Source organism: Hibiscus syriacus, unplaced genomic scaffold (genome assembly GCF_006381635.1).
Source record: "Hibiscus syriacus cultivar Baekdansim isolate YM2019G1 unplaced genomic scaffold, ASM638163v2 tig00110893_pilon, whole genome shotgun sequence".
Lineage (NCBI taxonomy): Eukaryota > Viridiplantae > Streptophyta > Magnoliopsida > Malvales > Malvaceae > Hibiscus > Hibiscus syriacus.
In genome coordinates, this window is record NW_024062901.1 from 2,168,775 (window position 1) to 2,190,917 (window position 22,143).

Below are 22,143 nucleotides of genomic sequence, written 5' to 3' on the forward strand. Positions count from 1 at the left end.
TTGCAATTTATATAAATTTGAAGAAAGCCTGTATTTTTGTTGGAAAAATATATAATTTATTGTTATTGTATGTTTTTATTTTATGGTATTATCGTTTATTAAAATAAATTTATAAGAAAATCCCCTCCGAAAACCTGATTTGCTTTTATTCCTAGCGGTGTTTTGGCCTGTTTTGCAACCAGAAGGCAAAATCTCCCAGCTTGTCCGGAACTCTTCGAAAACCCCTCAATCAGAGAAAATACCAAAAAACCCATATTTGTTCGCCAAGTCGAAACCGGATAATAAAATTTTATTTGAATCAGAATCTGATTACAGAAATGGCGGCGACCGGAAGTGCCGCGTGGCAGCCACAAGAGGAGGGGTTGAAGGAGATCTGTGGACTGCTGGAGCAGCAGATTTCACCATCTTCTTCGGCTGATAAATCTCAGATTTGGCAACAGCTTCAGCATTACTCTCAGTTCCCTGATTTCAACAACTATCTCGTTTTTATCCTTGCACGAGCCGAGGTTTGCTTCGTTTTCTATCCCCGTTCGTTTCTTCGGTGACTAGTTTACAGATATTTTATTTTCTTGTAGTGCTTTTTGAGGAACTGGATTATGGGTATTGATCGGGTTATGTGTCAATGGAGGAGATACGATTGTTGTTCTCTTTTCTTTTGGGGAATTTTTTTTATTGGATTACGCTTCTATTCGATACTAGAATTGGGGTTTTGTAAGGGTTAGTTACACTGTAATAGAATTTGCAAAGATTGTGCATTTCTTTGATGGACTACATTCTGGGTATTTAATTGAATTACACCTTTAAAACTGAAAATACAGTTTTGTGCCCATTCATGTGTCTAATGCAAGAAATCAATGTTCTTACTCTGGATGTATTAGGGATATCTGTTTTCTTTAATGCGACAATAGAACTTTGTTTCAATTTTGTTAATTTATGCAGGGTAAATCAGAAGCCTTTGGATATACTATGAGAATCTGTTTTCTTTAATGTGATAATGAAACTTTGTCTTTGTTTCATTTTTGTAAATTTATGCAGGGTAAGTCGGTAGAGATTCGACAAGTTGCTGGTTTGCTTCTGAAAAATAATCTAAGAACTGCTTATAAGATAATTTCTCCTGCACAACAACAATATATAAAATCAGAGCTATTGCCCTGTTTAGGAGCTGGAGATAAACACATTAGGTCAACGGTTGGGAATATTATAACTGTGGTTGTTCAACTAGGGGGAATTGTGGGATGGCCTGAGTTATTGCAAGCTTTTGTAAATTGTTTGGATAGTAATGACATAAATCACATGGAAGGTGCTATGGATGCATTGTCAAAGGTATGTGATTAGTAATTTTCTAATCTCTGCTATCATTTTATGGAAGTTGTCATTTACTGTGGAGAAGCTTCCTTTTCGTTTATTCAATATAGAGCGATGGTTTTATAATGCTTTTAAATGGTTTCAGACTTTAAGCCATTAAACGTTGAATGAATGAAATCAATAGAATCATGCGGGTTTATTCAATATTGAACCATGTTTCTTATGCTTTTACATAGTTTATGCCGTTAAGTTTTGGAATGGTCAATTTAAATCAATAGAATCGTGTGACTGTAATTTAGTGTGAAAGCTATTCGAAAATGTCCCCATTAGTTATATGAAGTTAGTAAGCAAAAAACTTCAGCGTAAGATGTATTACTCTTCCCTCAGTTTGTCTAGTGAGATAAATGAGATGATTCTTTGGCCATCTAGAATATATTTGCCTACATGCAAACAAAACAAGAATTGTTTCTGGAACAAGGTTCTAAGCCTCAATGAGAGGTTGCCTTGAAATTGTACCAGGTAGTTCTTTCTTTTCCTTATGGTATATATATATATATGGAGTTTTCCTGATGCAGACTCCTTGATTTTCTTTGGTATTCGACACATGTTTCCATTATTCTAAGTGCCTTTCCCACTAATGAATAGCAATATATCCTGGTGAATGTCAATGGGTTAACTTACACCAGCTGATCTATACGGTTTCTTCTTCTTTTATTGGTGGTCTTACTGCATTTTGAGGGTCAACCTTAAATGTAGCTGACAAACGCCCTCTGGTAAAGACATGGTTATATGCTGACTTTGAATTACCTTTAACACATCAACCATTCCTTTTGTAACACAGATTTGTGAGGATATACCCCAAGTGCTGGATTCAGATGTGCCTGGGTTAGCTGAAAGGCCTATCAACATATTCCTTCCTCGGTTATTTCAGGTGAAATGCATTTCTGTACTTTTAAATTGTCAGCTTTTTAAAATTTTCTAATTATGTATGTTTTTCTCTGAGCAGTTTTTTAAATCTCCCCATGCTTCTCTGAGAAAGCTTTCACTGGGTTCTGTAAACCAATATATTATGTTGATGCCTTCTGTAAGTTAAATTGAAAGTTTGAACATTTATATTCTTCTAGTGATAGATGTTATTATGATGCTTTTATGGAAATACTTGAATTGTGCATTGATTTCTTTCAGGCTTTATATACATCCATGGATAAATACCTTAATGGTTTGTTTGGCCTTGCTAATGACCCTGCAGCAGAAGTGCGGAAATTGGTGAATAGTTTCTCCTTTCTCTTGTATTCTTATTGTATTTATAACCTAATATCTTTTATGAATACTCTACTGTGAATATTTCCTTATAATTTATTATTGAAGCCTATAAAAGCTTGACATTTATTAGTTATCATTTCTGATTTGAACATTTATTTTGAATGCAGTGTTAGAATCCGACATATTTTCTCATCTAGTCTTTGATGTTTAATGTTTCTTGTCTTTTTTCTATCATGGACCATGTATATATTAATTGAATACTACGGATAAAGACTGTTTTCAACTCCTGTTATAATTTTCTGTATAACATTTCTAAATTTTTAATTGTGAGCTAGTGATGAATTATGGAAAGCTATATTGTTTCTTCCTAGCTTATGCATCTTCACACCAATGTTCCCTTTTCTTTTTCTTACCAAATGACCAGGTTTGTGCAGCATTTGTTCAGCTAATTGAAGTCCGTCCATCTGTTCTGGAGGTAGGTATCTTTTATTTGTTGCATTTTAGTTTTTATACGTTCTTTCTTGATTGTGGTATATATTAAAACTTTTTAGTTTTTTTTTCATGTTCTTTTTGTCTTTTTAGGCTTGTTTACAACCTGCATTTTATTTTCTCTGAAGTGACTGTTATTTCACAGCCACATATGAAGAATGTAATTGAATATATGTTGCAAGTTAATAAGGACACCAATGCTGAAGTAGCACTTGAAGCATGTGAATTCTGGTAATTTCCTTTGTGCATTACACTTCTAAATTTCTTAGTAGATTAAGAAATTATTAAAACCATATTTTTGATAGCTTATGCAGTTTGACAAGCTTCAAACAAATAGTTTTTGGTGGAATGCCATATCTTCTGAAATTAGATCCTTTTTTTCATCTCTGTTTGCATTTGCGGTGTGTTTCCCTTTTGGCATTATGTGCTAGTATATTGTAAACTGGGTTGTAACTATAAAGAAATTGAATATTTTAGCAATCATTTTTTAATAGTTTCTGTTAGAAACTATTAAAAAATGATTGCTAAAATATTCAATTTCTTTATAGTTACAACCCAGTAAGATGAGAGAGAGTGTCAGGGAGAAAGTGGGAGAGAGAGAGAGGTTTTCAGTTGGTCAGTTTTCCGGTGAGGAGTGGACGGTTTTCGTTGACAATCTGAGTAAAAGGGTAACTAGGAAAACTCTTAAGGAAATTTTTCATCAACAGGGGAGTGTTGTTCGTGTCTACATTCCGAATAATTCCAACAAGCCGAATTATAGAAATTATACGTTTGCTTTCGTCCAGTTTGCTAATGAGGATGGGTTGTTGAGGGCGATAGCAAAAATTAATGGTATCTGGATTGATGGTAAGAAAATATCAGTAGGAGTTGCTAAGTACCAGAAGAAGAGACTAAAGCAGGCTGTTAGAAGTAACGACAGTAAGGAAGTTGATAAGTGGGAAAAGGATACGCATCGGAGTAGAAGAGCTGGACCAGAATCTTATAGCCGACTGAGAGATGAGAGATCTTACAAGGAGGCGTTAGCGTCTTTGGATGGAAGGAGAGAAGGTCCGGCGTCTAAAGTGATTTGGGAAGGCCATAAAGACAAGGAAGTAGGGGTGAGGAATTTGTGGGAAATGCATATTCCCCCAGACGAATATGATTGGGTGAAAAGATCAATAACTGGGATCATTAAATCCCATTTTGATCTGGGGACAGTAGTGAAGGGGTTGGCTAGTAAAGGGATCAAGGTCAAGGGAACTAAATGGGGTTATACCTGGAACTCTTGCATTATAACCTTTGGGTCGAAGGAAGAGTTCGAGGAGGCGTGGAAAAACAGAAGGGATGAAGTGTCACTTTGGTTCGACTGGCTTGATCCACTTATGAGTGTAGATGGAGTCCCGATGGCTTTCTGTTCAGTGGAGTTGCATGGAATCCCTTTACTATGTTGTAATGGATCTTTTTTGGAAAAGCTGGTCTCAAGGTGGGGGAAATTGGTGTGTATTCATGAGTCCACGATCAGAAGAGAGGATTTGGCGGTGGCAAGAGCTTTGTTGAGGGTGGCGAGTCCTTATGATATACAGGATTCTGTTACCTTGGGTGCATATGGGAGATCGTATAAGGTTAAGATTAGTGTGGGATCGGTCAGTTATAAACAGGAGAGTTTTTTTGCAGAAATTCTTCAGGTGGCCGGAGATGGTGTGTCTAGAGTTGATTCTTCATCGGAAGAGAAAGAAGTCCGGAGTTCAGGTGGAGTAGGTAGCCCACAATTGCCAGCTGAGAATTCTAGGGACACAGTAGACAGATGGTTGGTAGGTGATGTCTGCACAACAGTGGCAGGAGGCAGTGGAAGTAAACATTTAATACTGCAGGAAGGAGAAAGTCAACCTAGTGGTGCTAAGGTGTCAGGTTTTTCTGCAGAAGATTTGAATTTTAAAGAGGACTATAGGGGCCTTGGTCTAAGGAATGTCTCTATTAATGAATTTGAAGAAGCCCATTTAGAGGGCTCAAGTGAGTCCAATACAAATATCTACAGAATAGTACCTTCTGGGCCAGCTGTTAATTTATTAAAACTGGGATATGGTAACCGTTTGGAGTCTCGGGTGGAATTTGCAGGTTCTCAGCAGCAATCTGATTCAGATAAAATAAAGGTGCAGAATTGGGCTAATGTCTCGGCAGACTTAAATCCAAATTTGTTGCCTGCTGGGTCTTCACAATCTAACAGGGAGTATGATTCACCAGCTAATAATCTAATTCCAGGGGGGCATGATGTTAAATTAAGTAGGATGGAGGTTCAAGGAGAGTTTCAGCATTCTGTTTTGGTAGACTCAAAAATGCAGAATTCGAATACTGATTTGTCAGGTTACAAACATATTTCGATTGAGGGTGGGTTCACGGATAGAGTACAGTCTCAATCTGAAGGGATCTCAAATAAGCCAAATAAGGATCTGTTAGAGGAAGTAGTAGTCTTGGAAAAGGACGATTGTAGGGGGGTTGGAACTGAACTGATTAGGGATAGAGACAGATCGTTGTTCCAGCATAGAAGAACATTTTGGCCCAAAAGTTTGCCCATAGAGAGGAGGAGAATGGCCAGCTATAAAAGACATTATACCAGGTCGAGGGTGAGAATTAACTGGTTTGAGAATAAACACAAAGGTATTCCGGTGAGAAAGGATTTGCAGCCTCCTTCAATAAATATGGAAGGTGGAAGGGAAGTGATTTTAAATGGTGCAGCTGATGATCAGAACCCTTATGTGGCACCAACTAATTGTAATAGTTCTTCGGAGGTCTTGGCAGTAGTTCCTTTCTCTGCTGTAGGGTCAGAAAGGTCTAAAAGAAGGGAGAGAAGAGTTTTAACAAGGGAAGCAGTTGATATGGTTAATTCTCCTTTAGTTTTTACTCCTCAGTTCTCGAAGGCGGTTGAGGAAGCGATGGTTACATGGGAAGTATGTAAAGTTCTAGGAATTTCTTTCAAAGATGGGAAGAAGGCTTTTTTGGACAAAATTATCAACCTTGAAGAGGGTTCGGCTGAGAGTAGGGAACAGGGGAAGTCAGGGGTTTAGTCTCTATTTCTCTGGAGACTAGCTATAAGGATTTGGTGTAGATCTTCTTGATATGATAAATGTCAACATTATTTCTTGGAATGTAAGGGGTCTTGGAAAAAAGGAAAAGTCAAGAGTGGTAGCTAATTTGGTGAAGAAGAATAAGCCGAACTTGATTCTAATTCAAGAAACAAAACTAGAATCTGTTTCTTTGGCTCTTAGAAGAAGGATAGGGGGGAGATTCCTTAGAGGAGGGATTGTTGCGCCAGCAGTGGGATCTGCTGGTGGATTGATGATTATGTGGAATGAAAATGATTTTGAAGTTTCGAACACCCATCTTAATGGCAGATTCATAGCAGTCTTTGGGAAGTTCAGAAATTCAAGTGAAGAGTGTCTGATTATCAATGTATACGGTCCATCAATTGAAGCAGAAAAGGAAGATTTTTTCAGGGAATTGTTGGAGTTTGTTTCGGCTCAAAATATGTTAGTGTGTATTGGGGGAGATTTAAATGTGTATCTTGATCCGGACGAGAAGATGGGAAAATCACAAAACTGGCATTCTATTGATTTATTTAGAAACTTCTTACAGCAATCACATTTAATTGATCTACCGTTGGTGGGAGGAAGGTATACTTGGTGCAATAATAGAGAAGACTCGACTTGGGAAAGACTAGACAGGTTCTTAATCTCTGGGACGTTTCTGTCATGTTTTCCAAATGTAGTGCAAAGTCTCTTGCCTAAATCCCTATCTGATCATAATCCTGTCTCATTAGAGGACAAAGCTGTTAATTGGGGACCGAAACCATTCAGGTTTTTTAATTATTTACTAGAGGAGGAAGGATTTGAGGAATTGGTTAAATCTTCAATGCTTGCTATGAGGGGGAGAAATAATAAAAGGGGTATTTTCAGTATCTTAAAAGGTACTAAAAATTCAATCAGAAATTGGTCCAGCAGTAAATTTACTGGGATCCCTGAGTCGATTTCTGATTTAGAGAGGAAAATTAATGAATTGGATCTTAAAGCTCAAGGTGGAATTCTTTCGAAGCAGGAGTGGGATCAGTTGAGGCTGTGTAGGACAAATCTATGGAGGTTGTATAGGACAGAAGAAAGCATCTGGTTTCAGAAGTCAAGGGCAAGATGGATCAAGGAGGGGGATAGGAACACAAGGTTTTTTCATCTGTCTGCTCTGAACAGAAGCAAAAGAAATGAAATCTTAAGCTTGAAGATAAATGGGAGTGTGGTTTCAGATCCTCAACAATTAAAGGTACATATTTCAGAATTTTCAAGGCAGCCTATAATTCCAATTCAACATTGGAAACGGAGGATTTACTACTGGATTTTGCTAAGCTATCAGGGGATCAGTCTAAGAAGCTTGAAGAGCACTTCTTAGAACAGGAAATTTGGCAAGCTATAGTCTCATCAGACAGCTCTAAAGCTCCAGGACCAGATGGTTTCACCATGGGTTTCTTTAAAAACTGCTGGCCGATTTTAAAGGAGCACGTGTTGAAATTTTTTGAAGATTTCTATTTTGGAAGGAAATGGGAGCACGGTATAAACCATGCTTTTATCACACTTATTCCGAAGAAGCTTAATCCGGACAGTGTAGAGGAATTTAGACCAATCAGCCTTGTAGGCAGCTTATACAAGATACTTTCTAAAGTTCTTTCGAAGAGACTGAGTTGTTGTGTTGGTGATATTATTAGTCACTCTCAGTTTGCGTTTATACCAGGGAGACAGTTGCTGGATTGTGCTTTTATAGCAAACGAAGGGATTGATTACTGGAGGAAAAAAGGGTTAAAAGGGGTTGCCTTCAAAGTAGATTTTCGTAGGGCTTATGATTCCGTGGAATGGCCAATTTTAATTAGAATAATGTCAGAGATGGGTTTTGGTAAGAGATGGTTGTCGTGGATATCTCAGTGTATTTCAACAGCTTCAATCTCAGTTCTCGTAAACGGGTCTCCATCGGAAGAGTTCCACATGGCCAAAGGACTTAGGCAAGGGTGCAGTTTATCTCCGCTACTGTTTAACATTGTAGGTGAGCTGCTTAATTTGATGATATCTAAAGCAGTGGACAGGGGTCTGTTTCAAGGCTTTGTTATTGGGGAATCTGAAAATTCTGTTCGATTGACACATCTACAATTTGCAGATGACTTGATCATCTTCTGTCAAGCATCTCTCTCCCAGATTAAAAATGTCAAGAGAGTATTGAGGATTTTTAGTGTTATGACAGGGTTGCATCTTAATCTAGCTAAGAGTAAGCTATTTGGTATTAATGTGGAAGAGGAAGTTTTATCAGAATGGGCATCTTCGGTGGGCTGCTCTATTGATTCTCTTCCAACAGATTACTTGGGACTTCCTCTAGGTGCTAAGAAAAACTCAGAAGCCTTATGGGATCCAGTTTTCAAGAATTTTAGTTCCAAACTAGCCGGCTGGAAAGCTAATTGTCTCTCATTGGCGGGCAGGACAGTTTTATTAAAGTCGGTGTTAACATCCCTACCAATATTCTTCTTATCTCTTTTTAGAATGCCTTGTAAAATTGGTAAGAAGCTTAATTCTTTAATGGCCAGTTTCCTATGGGGGGATAATGAGGACAAAAGGAAGATACACTGGGTTAATTGGAAATCAGTCTGCACGCCTCTAAATTGTGGTGGCCTTGGTGTTCTTGATGTGAACATATCTAATCGGGCTCTTTTGGGAAAATGGGTGTGGAAGTTCGCCAATGAAAAAAATACTTTGTGGAAAAGTGTGTTATGTTGCAGGCACAAGGTAAGTAGTAATTCCATGTCTATTTGTAAGGTTTTTTCGCCCAAATCTTCTTGGATTTGGAGAGGGATTGCCAACAATTTCTTGAAGAACGACTCGGAGGGTGAACGTATCAGATCTAACTCCAAGTTGAAACTGGGAAATGGAAAGTCTATTGCATTTTGGACGGATTCATGGGCTGATGAGTCTCCTTTAAAATATCTTTTCCCTAGAATGTATGCGTTGTCAACAAATAAATGGGGTATGGTCGCTGAGTTTGGAAGTTCAGATTCGAACGGTTGGGTGTGGAACATCGATACCAGAAGGAATTTGTGTGACTGGGAGTTGGATCAGTGGCTGGATTTAATGACAAAACTGAAGGACTTTAAACTGACTGATTCAGTTGAAGACTTTCTTTCTTGGTCTGCAAGTGGGGATGGACTGTTTTCAGTGAAATCTTGTAGAAAGGAACTCGGCAAGGTGTCTGGGGAGTCCGATTTATGGGTAAAAGGGGTGTGGCAGGGTTTATCTCCTCCTCGTGTTGAAGTCTTCCTGTGGCAGCTAGCTCATCAGAAAGTGGCAGTGAGAGAGGAGTTGGTGAAAAGAGGTTTGCAGCTAGGGGATGAAATTTTATGTCCGTTTTGTAAAAAACAGGTGGAATCAGTTCAGCATTTATTTATTTCATGTGATGTTGTTTGGGAACTTTGGAACAAGATAGCAAGCTATTGGGAAATAGCCTTAGTCCTTCCAAAGGATCCACCTTCTTTGCTATGTTCTTGGGGTGAGCTGAGGGGGAAATCGTTGATTTGGAAATTTATCCCGGGAGTAGTATTTTGGTCGATATGGAAAGCTAGGAATGCAATGGTGTTCGATGGTTCCCCCTTGGATAGGATGTCTCTGTTTTTTATTGCTAGATTCAGGTTATCTAAATGGTTTCTAGCCAAGTATCCTAAGTGTCCTATTCAGGAGGATGTGCTGATTGGTGATCCATCTCTTGCAGATGGTATTAAAGCTCTCAACATTTACAATTTTCAGGTTTCTCGCTGGATTCCACCCCTATGGATTTTTTGAAGATGAATGTCGATGGAGCTGTTAGACTTGATGGCTCAAATGGAGGTATAGGAGGTATTTTGAGAGATTGGAATAGCAACTCCCTTCTGACTTTTTCAGAAAATGTAGGTCAGGGTCCCCCGCCGGTTGCTGAGTTAAAGGCTATTAAGAGAGGCATTGAAATCTATATGTCTTCTTGTTGGGTTAAGGTTGGAAGGTTGATTGTGGAAAGTGACTGTAAGTCGGCTGTGGAATGGGTCCATACACCAGCTATGGCCCCAGTTTTTATCCTCCCATTAGTTAAAGAGATTTCATCTTTTATCACGGACAGGGTGCACTCTATTAGACTGATTCCAAGGGTGTGTAATGGGGAGGCTGATAGTTTAGCAAAGATGGGAATTGGTTGATGTTTAGTCGTTTCCAGTGCGTTTTATCGTTTGAGTTTAGGTTTTCGGTTATGTTGAGTAGCTTAGTCTGTTGTGTTTTTTCAGTATGGTGTCTACGTTAAATCTTATGTAATTTCGGAGGAGTAATAAAGTTTCTAAGGCACTCTTTTCCTCCTTCTTTGATCAAGAAGGAGGTTTTTAAGGAGGCCTGTCATTCTTATCAAAAAAAATAGTTTCTGTTAGAAAATATTGATTCTTTTTCTTGCTTTCAGATATGGAGAGTTGAAGGTCATGCATTTACTTACTGCATTTTACCTTGGTCTTGACTAATCTTAATGATTCAACATTGATCTTGGTTTGTAGGTCTGCATATTGTGATGCCCAATTACCACCTGCGATTTTGAGAGAATTTTTGCCACAACTAGTTCCAGTATGCTAATACTTTACTGAGTTTAATATAGTCTTTTCTTTTTTTATAAAATAATGTTCTTAGTTTTCACACATATGCACTCCTCTTTGTAGATTTTGTTGTCAAACATGATTTATGCAGATGATGATGAATCACTTATTGAGACTGAGGTTATTTTTAGTCAACTTCTTATATTCAGATTATATGAATTTGCAATCATAATTGATAATTTACTTGGAATTTATTCATTCTTGTAGGAAGATGAATCTCTTCCAGACAAAGACCAGGTTGATATAATTTGTTTCTGATCATTGTTCTCTTAGTTTTCCATAATGTATTCTAAATTAGCATTTTGATGAATGTGTTTTTCCCTAATATTTTCCATTCAGGATCTAAAACCTCGCTTTCATACATCACGATTTCGTGGTTCTGAGGATGCAGAAGATGATGTAAGTATTTGATTCCGTTTCTGTGCCAGTCAATCAGAGAACAGAGCTAAGTTCTATGGTTCTTTTAGTTTTAGAAATATCTGTTTTCTGGTGGAACTTTTCCCTAAATGATCATTTTGGTTCAGGATGATGACTCATTCAACATATGGAACCTACGGAAATGCAGTGCAGCAGCTCTTGATGTTTTATCAAATGTGTTTGGGGATGAAATTCTTCCAACTCTGATGCCTATTATTCAGGTAACTTACTATTATGGATGTTAGTATTAGGACATGGAAAATTGTATCTATTTCTTATCTATTTATGTTGTTGGTCACTAGAATTGGTTACATCCACATACATGGGACTAAAGAAGAAAAGTATATCGGAAGATAAGATTGTTTCATGCACTAACTTTGCAAAGTTAAATAATTTGCTACATAGAAATGCTAGTTTGATCAAGAAGGTTATTGTTTTATTGCAAATGTCAAACTTCTGCTGCTCTGTGCACGAGCTTAATTGGAGTTAACGGTGATGAGAGTTACATCAAGAAGGGGGCTTTTAACGAGGCCTTCCATTCTTATCAAAAAAAAAAATGAGAGTTACGTCAAGATTTTTCCTTGTTGATTTTTTGTAGGCCAAGTTAGCTGCTAGTGGTGATGAAGCCTGGAAAGATAGGGAAGCTGCTGTTTTGACTCTTGGTGCAGTTGGTGAAGGTTGCATCAATGGTCTCCATCCTCATTTGTCTGAGGTAATTCTTGTTGTTCTGTACTGATGCACAACGTTCTGGGGCAGATTTTGAGGTGAAGAATAAATTGTGCATGTATAACATTTATTTGTTTTACTTAAATCAAGTTATTATGCTCAATTTATCATTGTTTCTTTTTGTCATTGACTTTTCTTTATTTTGTTTGCCATGATGTTGAATTAATAGAAAAACGTATTTCCCTCCCAGATTGTGGCATTTTTAATTCCTCTTTTGGATGATAAGTTTCCTCTCATAAGGAGTATATCTTGTTGGACACTTTCTCGATTCAGCAAATACATTGTTCAGGTATGGACGAAAATTGCTGCTTCAGATGTTTCTTTTGAAGATCATAATTACACAATGTTGTTTAGCTGTAAATCTTTCTTAACCTACTAATGATAAATTACTATTATATCCAACAAAATAATATATTCTTTTGCATACTATGGCAATCTTTTGTTTGTTATTGCCACATTTTTGTTGTTTTGTCTATAGCTTTGGATTTTTTGCTTTAAAACTCTAATATTTCGTTTATTTCAGGATAGTGGCCATCAAAAGGGCTACGAGCAATTTGATGCAACTCTTATGGGTCTTCTGCGAAGAATATTGGATACTAACAAGCGGGTTCAAGAGGCTGCTTGTTCGGCTTTTGCAACACTTGAAGAGGTTGTTATAAACATACTGTACAAATTATTGCATATGGGGTTTAAATTCTTATACATTTCAACATATATATAATATATTAATATTGTTTGCAGGAGGCTGCCGAAGAGTTGGCACCTAGGTTGGAAGTAATTTTGCAGCATCTTCTGTGTGCTTTTGGCAAGTATCAGGTTGTTTTCTGGATAATAAAGCTATTTTGACTGTTGCGATTATGCCTTATGATAGATGCTCTGCTTCATCTTCACCGTTGAATAAGATTATCATTTATGTATACTTACAGAGACGGAACCTTAGAATTGTTTATGATGCTATTGGAACTCTAGCAGATGCTGTTGGAGGGGAACTAAATCAGGTTTATTTGTATGCTAAAATATAAACAATGTTCTTTGCACTTTGTCTCTTCCTTCTGTTGTTTATTTGAGTCTTACTATGCACAAAAGTCATTGCTCTTTTTTGCTATAAAGATGATTCTCTCTATTGACTAGTTTGTCATTTTGCAGCCTGTTTATCTTGAAATTCTGATGCCTCCGCTTATTGCGAAGTGGCATCAGGTTCCAAATTCTGACAAGGATCTCTTTCCACTGCTTGAGTGCTTCACATCCATAGCACAGGTCGGTTGTCTCTTCTTGTCTGACCTTTTTATTTATAACATTTTTCTTTAAGGAGGATAGATGTGTTGTTGTCTTTGAATCTTGATTTTGTGGTTTGAATTTAACTTTTTGTTTACTCTGAGTTCAGCAAGTATTGAATAGTGAATGCTGAATACATCTAGTAGTATTTTGGAAAGAGACTTAAAGCTGCTATAGAGTTGTCTGTAATTACATCTTCCTCTGGATAATGTAACCTGGAAAATGGGTGTGTGTGCAAACTCTAGAATTTTTTATTTATTCTTGGGACAGTCCAATCTGCTTAATTTTTTAATCTGCTGTCAGTTTAGCACTATAGTATTCTTCAACTTGATATTGGATTATATATTTGAACAAGATGACTGTACGCAATTGTAGCAAAGTTAACATTGGGATTAATGTATTTTACTTTTTCAGGCATTGGGTACTGGGTTCTCTCAATTTGCTCCACCTGTATTCCAAAGGTGCATAAATATCATCCAGAGTCAACAATTGGCCAAGGTTTTTTATTATCTTTTACTTCTCTAATCATCAACAATTTTCCAACTTTGATTTGTTCAATTGTGCTTTCCTCTTCATGGTTGACTGATGCTTTTATGGATTTTTTGTTCACTGTAATTAATCTCCTTAATCAAGCAGCATATTGACTAGTGCCTTGATTATTTGTTTAACTACTTCATGTTATTATGTGCTTGGTTTTGGGGATTGAGCTTAGCTAAGATTGTCTGAAATTTCCTTGTGTGAAATATATCCAGTACAGTGCTTTCCTTTAAACTTGTGTTGCATTAACAACAAGTGTTCAAATTTATTTGATTTGAAATGCTTAAAGCTAAAATAGATGTAGTCATGTAGAAAGAAATCAGTTGCATTTATCTGTGCTTTCTTATGTGTGTGTTATATTATCCACTAGTGAAAGTTTTTGCATGTAATTTTGATACACTTCACCGCATGATCTTTTTTTTTTTATAAGAATTGAAGGCCTCATTAAACCCCCCCCCTTCTTAATTAATGGAGCTTGAAAGAGAGCTCCTTAATCATTGGAAGGAGGAAAAGTGTAACACCCCAACCCATACCCGACCTGGATACGAGTCCGAGATGTCACATTGACATTTTCAAAACCTTTATTCTTGTAAAATAACTGGACATTTGAATTAATGTTAAGAAAATACAATCATGTATTATTCAATTATGTTTGGTATAAAATTTGGAGATAAAAACGTGTTTATGAACGGTGAAATACTATATGAACAGTAATACAGTAACCTGCTACAGTGATTTTCGTAAATTGTACATAACACTCGTAAAAATTTAACAGTTCATTTCTTTGCATTTGTACTTATATAAATATGTTTAGAATATTACAAAACTCGATCAGAGCATAAATACCTAATTTACCTACTTTATTTACATGCCAACCTATTTATCACATAATAATACATACTGTGTAATTTACTTCTGATCTGGTCTTTGAGCAGAGATATGTTGTTACTATGAACTTAGCTTTGATCCTTCTGCTTCTCAGTACCTACGTGTAAATCACTTACACGCTAAGTCATAGACTTAGTGAAGCAAAAACATAATAATAATGCATTTCTCATAAATATAAACATTCAATCGAGTCGCATATAATTCAGTATACATGATAACATGAGATAATACAAGTACTTTTAGTACCTTTTTATCATATAAATACATATATCGAACCTTTCTCTACATACCATTGAACACATATACTACTTCACAACCAAACATACATAGTAACAAATCAATTTATTTATTTACTCTCTGTAAGGACCATGTATTCGCCCATGTATACTTTTGAGAACTTAAGGTATGTGAGTACATTGAGGTTGTGCACACATATGCTGTCACCACAGCTCGATCAATGTCCCGAAGGACCAGTCCATAGATTCCGAAGAACCTAGGTAAACAGTCCATATGTCCCGAAGAACATAGGTAAACAGTCCATATGTCCCGAAGAACATAGGTAAACAGTCCATATGTCCCGAAGAACATAGGTAACCCTCGACCCTTGGCATGCCAACTATACCCCTAGCTCTCATATCACATAACATGGGCATTATCATTTATGACCGTTCACATTACTTATTCATATTCTTTCTCTTATAACCACATATCTTTTCTTTTCAGTCACGTATCACATGTACGTGTAATCCTTGATATCATAATCACATATTCCTTCTCTTCTATCACATATCAAATGTATGTGTAAGCACATATCTAATATCATATGTTGCATTTTCATGTAAGCATGTAAATCATGTAACATATAAACATACATCCATTTCTATGTACTAATGCACACAGAGTAATCACATAACATTATATAATTTACCTCTTACCATAGTAACTCTATCATTGACTCATCGCAAGCCAATGTTTGATCAATCACATAAGTACAATTTAAATTGCACTCACCTTTGCTTGGCTTCACACGTGGAGAAGAGAAAATGAAGAAGAAAAGAGAGAAGAGATTTTTCTGGAAAATCTCCCATCCTTATCCATATTATATATCATTTAATTATAATTTTCAAGTCTAATGACCATTTTGCCCTTTAATTATTTGGATAATTACTATAAACTTTTAGGAAATATTTCCGAACAAATCATTAAACTATTAAACTATTATACTTTAATCATCATATTCTGAAATTTTACAATTGTGGTCACTAACTCGTATTTTGGGATGTTACAAAAAGAGTGCCTTAGGATTTCATTCAACAACATAAATTACATAAGATACATCCAGGACAACACCCCCATCTAAATCAGAAAACCAAACAACACCCATAAACAACCAAATACAACACCACTAACTTAGGCTAAACCGACTAAGCTAGGTCACCACATGATCTTTCAATCTGATGTTCTATTTGCATAGTAATGTTACTCCAACCTGTGCCTGAAACCTCAAAGCAACTGAACCATTTTCTTAATCTCATGATTCTTTTCTCTTTGCATAATGATCAAGGAATATATGATTATTTCTCGGATCTAAAAACATAGTTCTCAACAAACTAAACTCTATCATGGCATCGTTTCTATGGGGGGATCATCAGATAAAAAGAACATTCATTGGATCAAGTGGGATTTGGTGTGTAAGCCAAAGAAGTTGGGGGTTTTAGGGATTCCGAATCTGCTGCTTTTAAACAGGGCTCTTATGGGGAAATGGGTGTGGAAATTTGCTGGAGAGAAAAATTCTTGGTGGAAATCAGTTGTGTGTTGTGTTTACAATATGGATCCTAATTCTTTGATGATCCGGAATACTTGGACAGCTCGTAGTTCTTGGATTTGGAGAGGAATTGTTAAGAACTTCTTTTCAAGTGATGCATTTGGGGATTGTTTTAGGAGAAATTTGTGTGTTAGGGCTGGAAATGGAGAAACTGTTCAGTTTTGGCATGATGTTTGGTTGGGTTCGGCTCCTCTAAAAGATAGGTTTCCAAGGTTATTTGCTCTTTCGAATAACAAAGAGGTTAAGGTAGCAGAATTCAGATTGCACAATGATTCGGGTTGGGTTTGGGATATTCAAATGAGAAGGAATTTGGTGGATTGGGAGGTTGAGCAGTGGCTGCTAATTATCTCTCTATTGAATAGCTCTTCTTTGTCTCTAGTAGAGGAAGATTGTTGGATTTGGTTGGGAAATGGAGAGGGCTGTTTTACAGCAAAATCATGCATGAAAACCTATTTTGATAGAGAGGATATTGATCAATTAGAAAGTAATTGGGAACGGTATGTTTGGAAGGGAGTAGCTCCACCACGTGTGGAATCCTTTGTTTGGCAACTTGCTCATCATAGAGTTGCGGTGAAAGAGGAATTGCTGAAGAGAGGAGTTTCTGGGGTTGAAGACTCTGTCTGCCCTTTGTGCAGGAAGTACAATGAGTCGATCTCTCATTTGTTTCTTCACTGTGAAGTGGTATGGGTTTTGTGGGCTAAGTTTTTAAAGTTTTGGAATGTTTTCTTTGTGGTTCCTGGTTCGGTGATGGACTTCCTAATTGCCTGGGATGACTTAGTGCCGCGATCCAATATATGGAAGTTTATTTCAAGAGCAGTGTTGTGGTCTATTTGGAAATGTAGGAATGAGGTGATTTTCCAGAATGGAAAGGTTGATTCAGCGCTGTTGTTCTTCATTTCACGTTTCAGAACTGTTTCTTGGTTTGAAACATCAGTTAAGGATGTTCATTTTCATTTTGATTCTTTGATGGGGGATTTAAAACTAGCTGATCAACATGTCAATCTGAATAAGAGGTATCTTCCTTCTTCTAGGTGGAGTCCTCCTCCGATAGGGTTCTTAAAAGTTAATGTTGATGGTGCAATGGTCAAAGGTTGGGATAAGGGTGGAATAGGTGGCTTGACTAGAGATGGCAGAGGGATGGTGCTTGGATCTTTTTCAGAGAAGGTAGGGGGAGGTCCTCCCTTACTCGCTGAGCTTTTGGCGATCAAGAGAGGGTTGATTCTTATTGAGGAAGTTGAAGCTGATCTCTTTTCAAATCAGAGGATCATTTTGGAATCAGATTCTTCTAATGCTCTGAAATGGATTAATAATCCGAACCTTAGTACTACTTTGTTTCATTCCTTGGTAAGGGATATAGCTTCTATTGTGGAGAGGAAGGGTATCATCACAAGGCTCATCTCGTGAGCAGCAAATTGGGAAGCGGATGTATTAGCTAAAGCTGGTATAGGCTGAACTTACGTTTTGTGTAATGGTTAAGGTGTTATGCCTTGGTAGTTCCTTTTTAGGAGTTTCAGGGTGTGTTTTGTTTTCAGATTTATGGTTTTCTGTTTTGTAAGAAGTTGTTAGCTGTTGAGTAGTGGAGGTGTATTATTGTTCTAATTAATAAAAGTTAGAGGCACTCTTTTCCTCCTTCCAATGTCCTTCATGTTATGTTTGTAACATGTAGGATAAGAAGGGGGTTTTTAATGAGGCCTTATTTTATCAAAAAAAAAAAGAAATTGATGGAATTTATATTGCAGGTTGATACTGTTTCAGCCGGGGTTCAGTATGATAAGGAGTTCATTGTATGCGCACTTGATTTGCTCTCTGGACTGACGGAGGGCCTTGGTAGTGGAATAGAGAGTTTGGTACTTGCTTTCTCCTTGCATCCTTTTTTTCTATCTTGAACTGACGTGGGCTATTCTTTTAGTCCATGGAATTATCTATTTAATGAGAAATCATGTGAAGCGAGATTTTTTTGCTATTATCCTATGTTAGACACTGGAGTAATTGCAGAGAACACATGGATGAGTGTAATGAGCCAATGGACTATTATTCACAGAAACTTCCTTGCACAACATATTACTTAAATTTTTTGTATTTCCCGCCTTGATGTTTAATAGATTAATTGTCATCATACCTAGGTTTTGAGGACTTGTCCGTTTGTTCCTGATATTGGGCGTGCAAACTGGAAATTTTCCTTAACTATAAAATTTATATAAGTTAACATGTGTAATGTGTCCTGAGATGTTTGTTTAGCATACGTGGACCTTTATATGCCAGGTTTCACAGAGCAATTTGAGGGATCTGCTTCTGCAGTGCTGCATGGATGATGATGCTTCTGATGTCCGTCAAAGTGCATTTGCACTTCTTGGGGACCTTGCAAGAGTATGTTAAAAATGAACTCACCAGTTATGATAGTTTAGAACTATAGATTAAATAAAACATCACTTTTCTACCTCTAGGGACATGAAGCTTGCAAGTCTATTATTAAATAAGCCTCAAACATGGTCCTAGCTGATCAACTTGAAAGTCCTTATTATATAGTGTTTAGCTAGTGTATGTTAACTGCATTCAAATGTTTGACTTTGATTAGGTGTGCCCTGCTCATTTACATCCTCGTTTGTCTGAGTTTCTTGATATTGCAGCAAAGCAATTGGTAAGGGCTCATTTTGGGATTCTGTATCTCAGTTTGCCTCATTTACATTTTTACAAAGTATATTATGCTCAATGCAGAATACCCCCAAGATAAAGGAAACCATTTCAGTAGCAAATAATGCATGCTGGGCTATTGGCGAGCTAGCAATTAAGGTATGTGTGTTCTTCATTCTCAATCAGGATAAAATTAGATTACTTACCGTTTTATCGACTTGCCTTCATAAGTTGATTACCCTTTGGGTGCTTTGAATCCTTTTTTTTTTACTATTTGCCTTTTTGAGTTTCAGGTACATCAAGAAATTTCTCCAATTGTCATTTCAGTGGTCTCGTGTTTGGTTCCAATCCTTCAGCATGCAGAGGTAATATTCCCTTTCTGTTGGTGAACTTTGTTGGTATGCGTCCTCATATATGCATAACTATTGTTTGTATGTTAGTTCTTGTATTAGTCATTTTGATGCCATAATCTCATCTTTGTATGATTTGCAGGGGCTCAACAAGTCACTTGTTGAAAATAGTGCAATTACACTAGGGAGGCTTGCATTGGTCTGTCCAGATCTTGTATCACCACACATGGAGCATTTCATGCAATCATGGTGTATTGCTTTGTCTATGTAAGTATAATTTATTTTCGTCACTTGTAATTGTTGGTTTGATGTAGAGCTAAGTTACACTTGTAATTGTTGCTTCGTCTATGTCAACTCATTTGACAAGTAACTGTCAGGATACGGGATGATGTTGAGAAAGAAGATGCCTTCCGAGGTCTATGTGCAATGGTATGCATCTGTTTTTGTAATAATGTTAATTAACAGAGGCAAGAAACTAATTTATTCCTGGATGCACACTTTTCCAGGTCAGGGCAAATCCATCAGGTGCTCTGAGTTCACTTGTTTTCATGTGCAGAGCTATTGCAAGTTGGCATGTAAGGGTGCTGTTATTAATTGTATTTTAGGCTTTTGTATATGTTAAACTAAAGTTTGACCTTAACTTTTTTTTCTCTGCCTGTAGGAAATAAGGAGCGTAGAACTTCATAATGAAGTTTGTCAGGTCTTGAATGGTTACAAACAGGTAGGCATCTGTCATCGTCAGCTTTGCTTTTGCTGATTATACATTCTTGCTGGAAGTTTGTGGTTTGCTGATTACTTTAACTTAATATATATTAAAATTATCAAAATCCTTATATTTTGTTATTGCATGCCTTTTTTGCTTCTATGTACTTCTGCAATCATATAGGTTACCCTATCTCCTTGCTTATGAATCTCTTGTCTTGTGCTCCTTTATTGATTGAAAATTCTTTTTCTTTTTCCTTTGTTATTCTTTCTTTCTTTATCCAATTAACGAGGAAACTTTAGTGCTTTTTGGTTGCTTATATTTTTTGCTAAGGATACATAATTATTATAACATGCAATAGACTAGGTCAGTTACCGAGTCAAGTGAATAAATTTTGCCTGCAGATGCTTAGGAATGGGGCGTGGGACCAATGTATGTCTGCTTTGGAGCCACCTGTTAAGGATAAACTTTCAAAGTATCAAGTATAAGAACTTGGCCGTTATCCATGCTTGTCGTTATTCTACATCATTTGTGGTTCTTGAGAGATGTTTATCAGCATCCATACTGTTGGTTTATTGTCTGACTGTATTGGAGCTGCGATTCGTATAAGCAAGTTCCGATAGGTGGTTATGGATTTTTCCGAAGCAAAGAATATCAGTTTCCTTGTCTTAAAACAAGTTGGGGTTTGTCCCCATTTTGCACGGTTTCGAGGAGGGGAGGGGTATTTTTGTATGGATTTTAGCATGCAGGAATATGCAGCCTCCAAAAAGCTTGAAGAGGGAGTTCTATTTGGTGTTTAGTAATTGAAACATGGGGGTAAGGTAATCTGATTGAAGCAATTTGCATTTGTTATTTTTAATTTTCTTCTTTTGATTGTTTTGTGAGATAGGAATAGGGTTTTGATCTGTGGATTCCACAGATTGTTTTGTACAAGGGCTTTCATTGTCTTCTATTATTAGTTTTGGGGTGTCATTTCTGTATTATTCGAGATCTGAAACATACTATTGGAATTGGAGGGTGGATTTTTTTCCCCTTTGCTTTTCTCTTCACTGTTTGCCCACATATCAATAAATCTTAGGCCTCTTTGAATGCCATACTTTTTGTTTGTGTTTTGATCATATTTTATTTGTTTAATTATTGTATTAAGTTAGGGTTTCTTTTTTGGATGATCAATAGTGTTGAATTTGCTTAAATTTCTTGAGAAATGTCATTGGTTTTACATATATCCCCCCTTTCTGCTTGATGCTGAATTGAAGATAGCAGTTCAGCGAAGTATGATGTAGAATCCGAAATTTCCAAAACTAGGACATTGCATGTGCCAGTTCAGTGACAGACCAGAAATCCTAAAATACAATTTTTAATAAAAGGTTAAAAAACGAGAGAAATTGGTTGTTAACTTATACATATACATATATATATATATATATATTAGATTAAACTGATAATATTTGAAGTTGAAAATCAATTTAAATTAGCATTAAATTAGGTTGGAGTGAAACTAGCCGTAACTGACTTGACTGTTAACCACGTTGTAATTCCAGGAGTTTAGGATGGCAGTACCGAAAGAAAGGTGTCAACCTCAAGCCTACTGGCGCGTGTAGCGAGACCTACCGCATTACAGGCGTTGGAAAGCGAGGCTAACTAACGCATAAAAGATCGGTAACTCGGAAACCTATACATCGCCCATACACCTATTGGTACGAAAGGCCCATTGATACGATACGCGCCTATTGATATTGAACACACAAGCTGATAAGAACAGGGAAACTTTACCTCGAAGATCAGACTCACCGACCCTTTCTTTCGTTTCTTCTCTGGATTTTCTACTTTTTGCACGATGTTCTTCATCAGAACTTGGAATCTAATCATTAGAATGAAGATTAATTTAAATTGACAAGAACAAATTTTAACTTGATAATTGAAGTTCTAAATTATATATTATTGAGTACTAAAATATTAACTAAGAACGGATGCAAGAATATTAAAATGAAGATTAATTTTCTTTTATTTTGAGTTAGATTAGTATAAAGTGATTATTTATATATTAAAGGGTAAACTACAAATTTCAACACTGAAT

The 22,143-nt window shown here is 36.7% G+C and overlaps 1 protein-coding gene across 1 annotated transcript; it reads left to right on the forward strand.

Moving 5' to 3' along the window:
• The first annotated feature begins 317 nt into the window (after positions 1-317).
• LOC120145546 (transportin-1-like) lies at positions 318-21,123 on the forward strand. Its single transcript, XM_039159372.1, has 29 exons — positions 318-506; positions 1,036-1,323; positions 2,147-2,236; positions 2,312-2,389; positions 2,491-2,571; positions 2,993-3,043; positions 3,203-3,288; positions 10,619-10,685; positions 10,778-10,834; positions 10,922-10,951; positions 11,054-11,113; positions 11,239-11,352; positions 11,730-11,843; positions 12,048-12,146; positions 12,381-12,506; positions 12,599-12,673; positions 12,784-12,855; positions 13,004-13,114; positions 13,547-13,630; positions 18,122-18,229; positions 18,645-18,749; positions 18,958-19,020; positions 19,098-19,172; positions 19,307-19,378; positions 19,506-19,630; positions 19,741-19,792; positions 19,870-19,938; positions 20,025-20,084; positions 20,471-21,123. Exons 1-29 carry the CDS (start codon positions 318-320, stop codon positions 20,552-20,554), a joined length of 2,685 nt encoding a protein of 894 aa, XP_039015303.1. The 3' UTR covers positions 20,555-21,123.
• Positions 21,124-22,143: the final 1,020 nt, after the last annotated feature.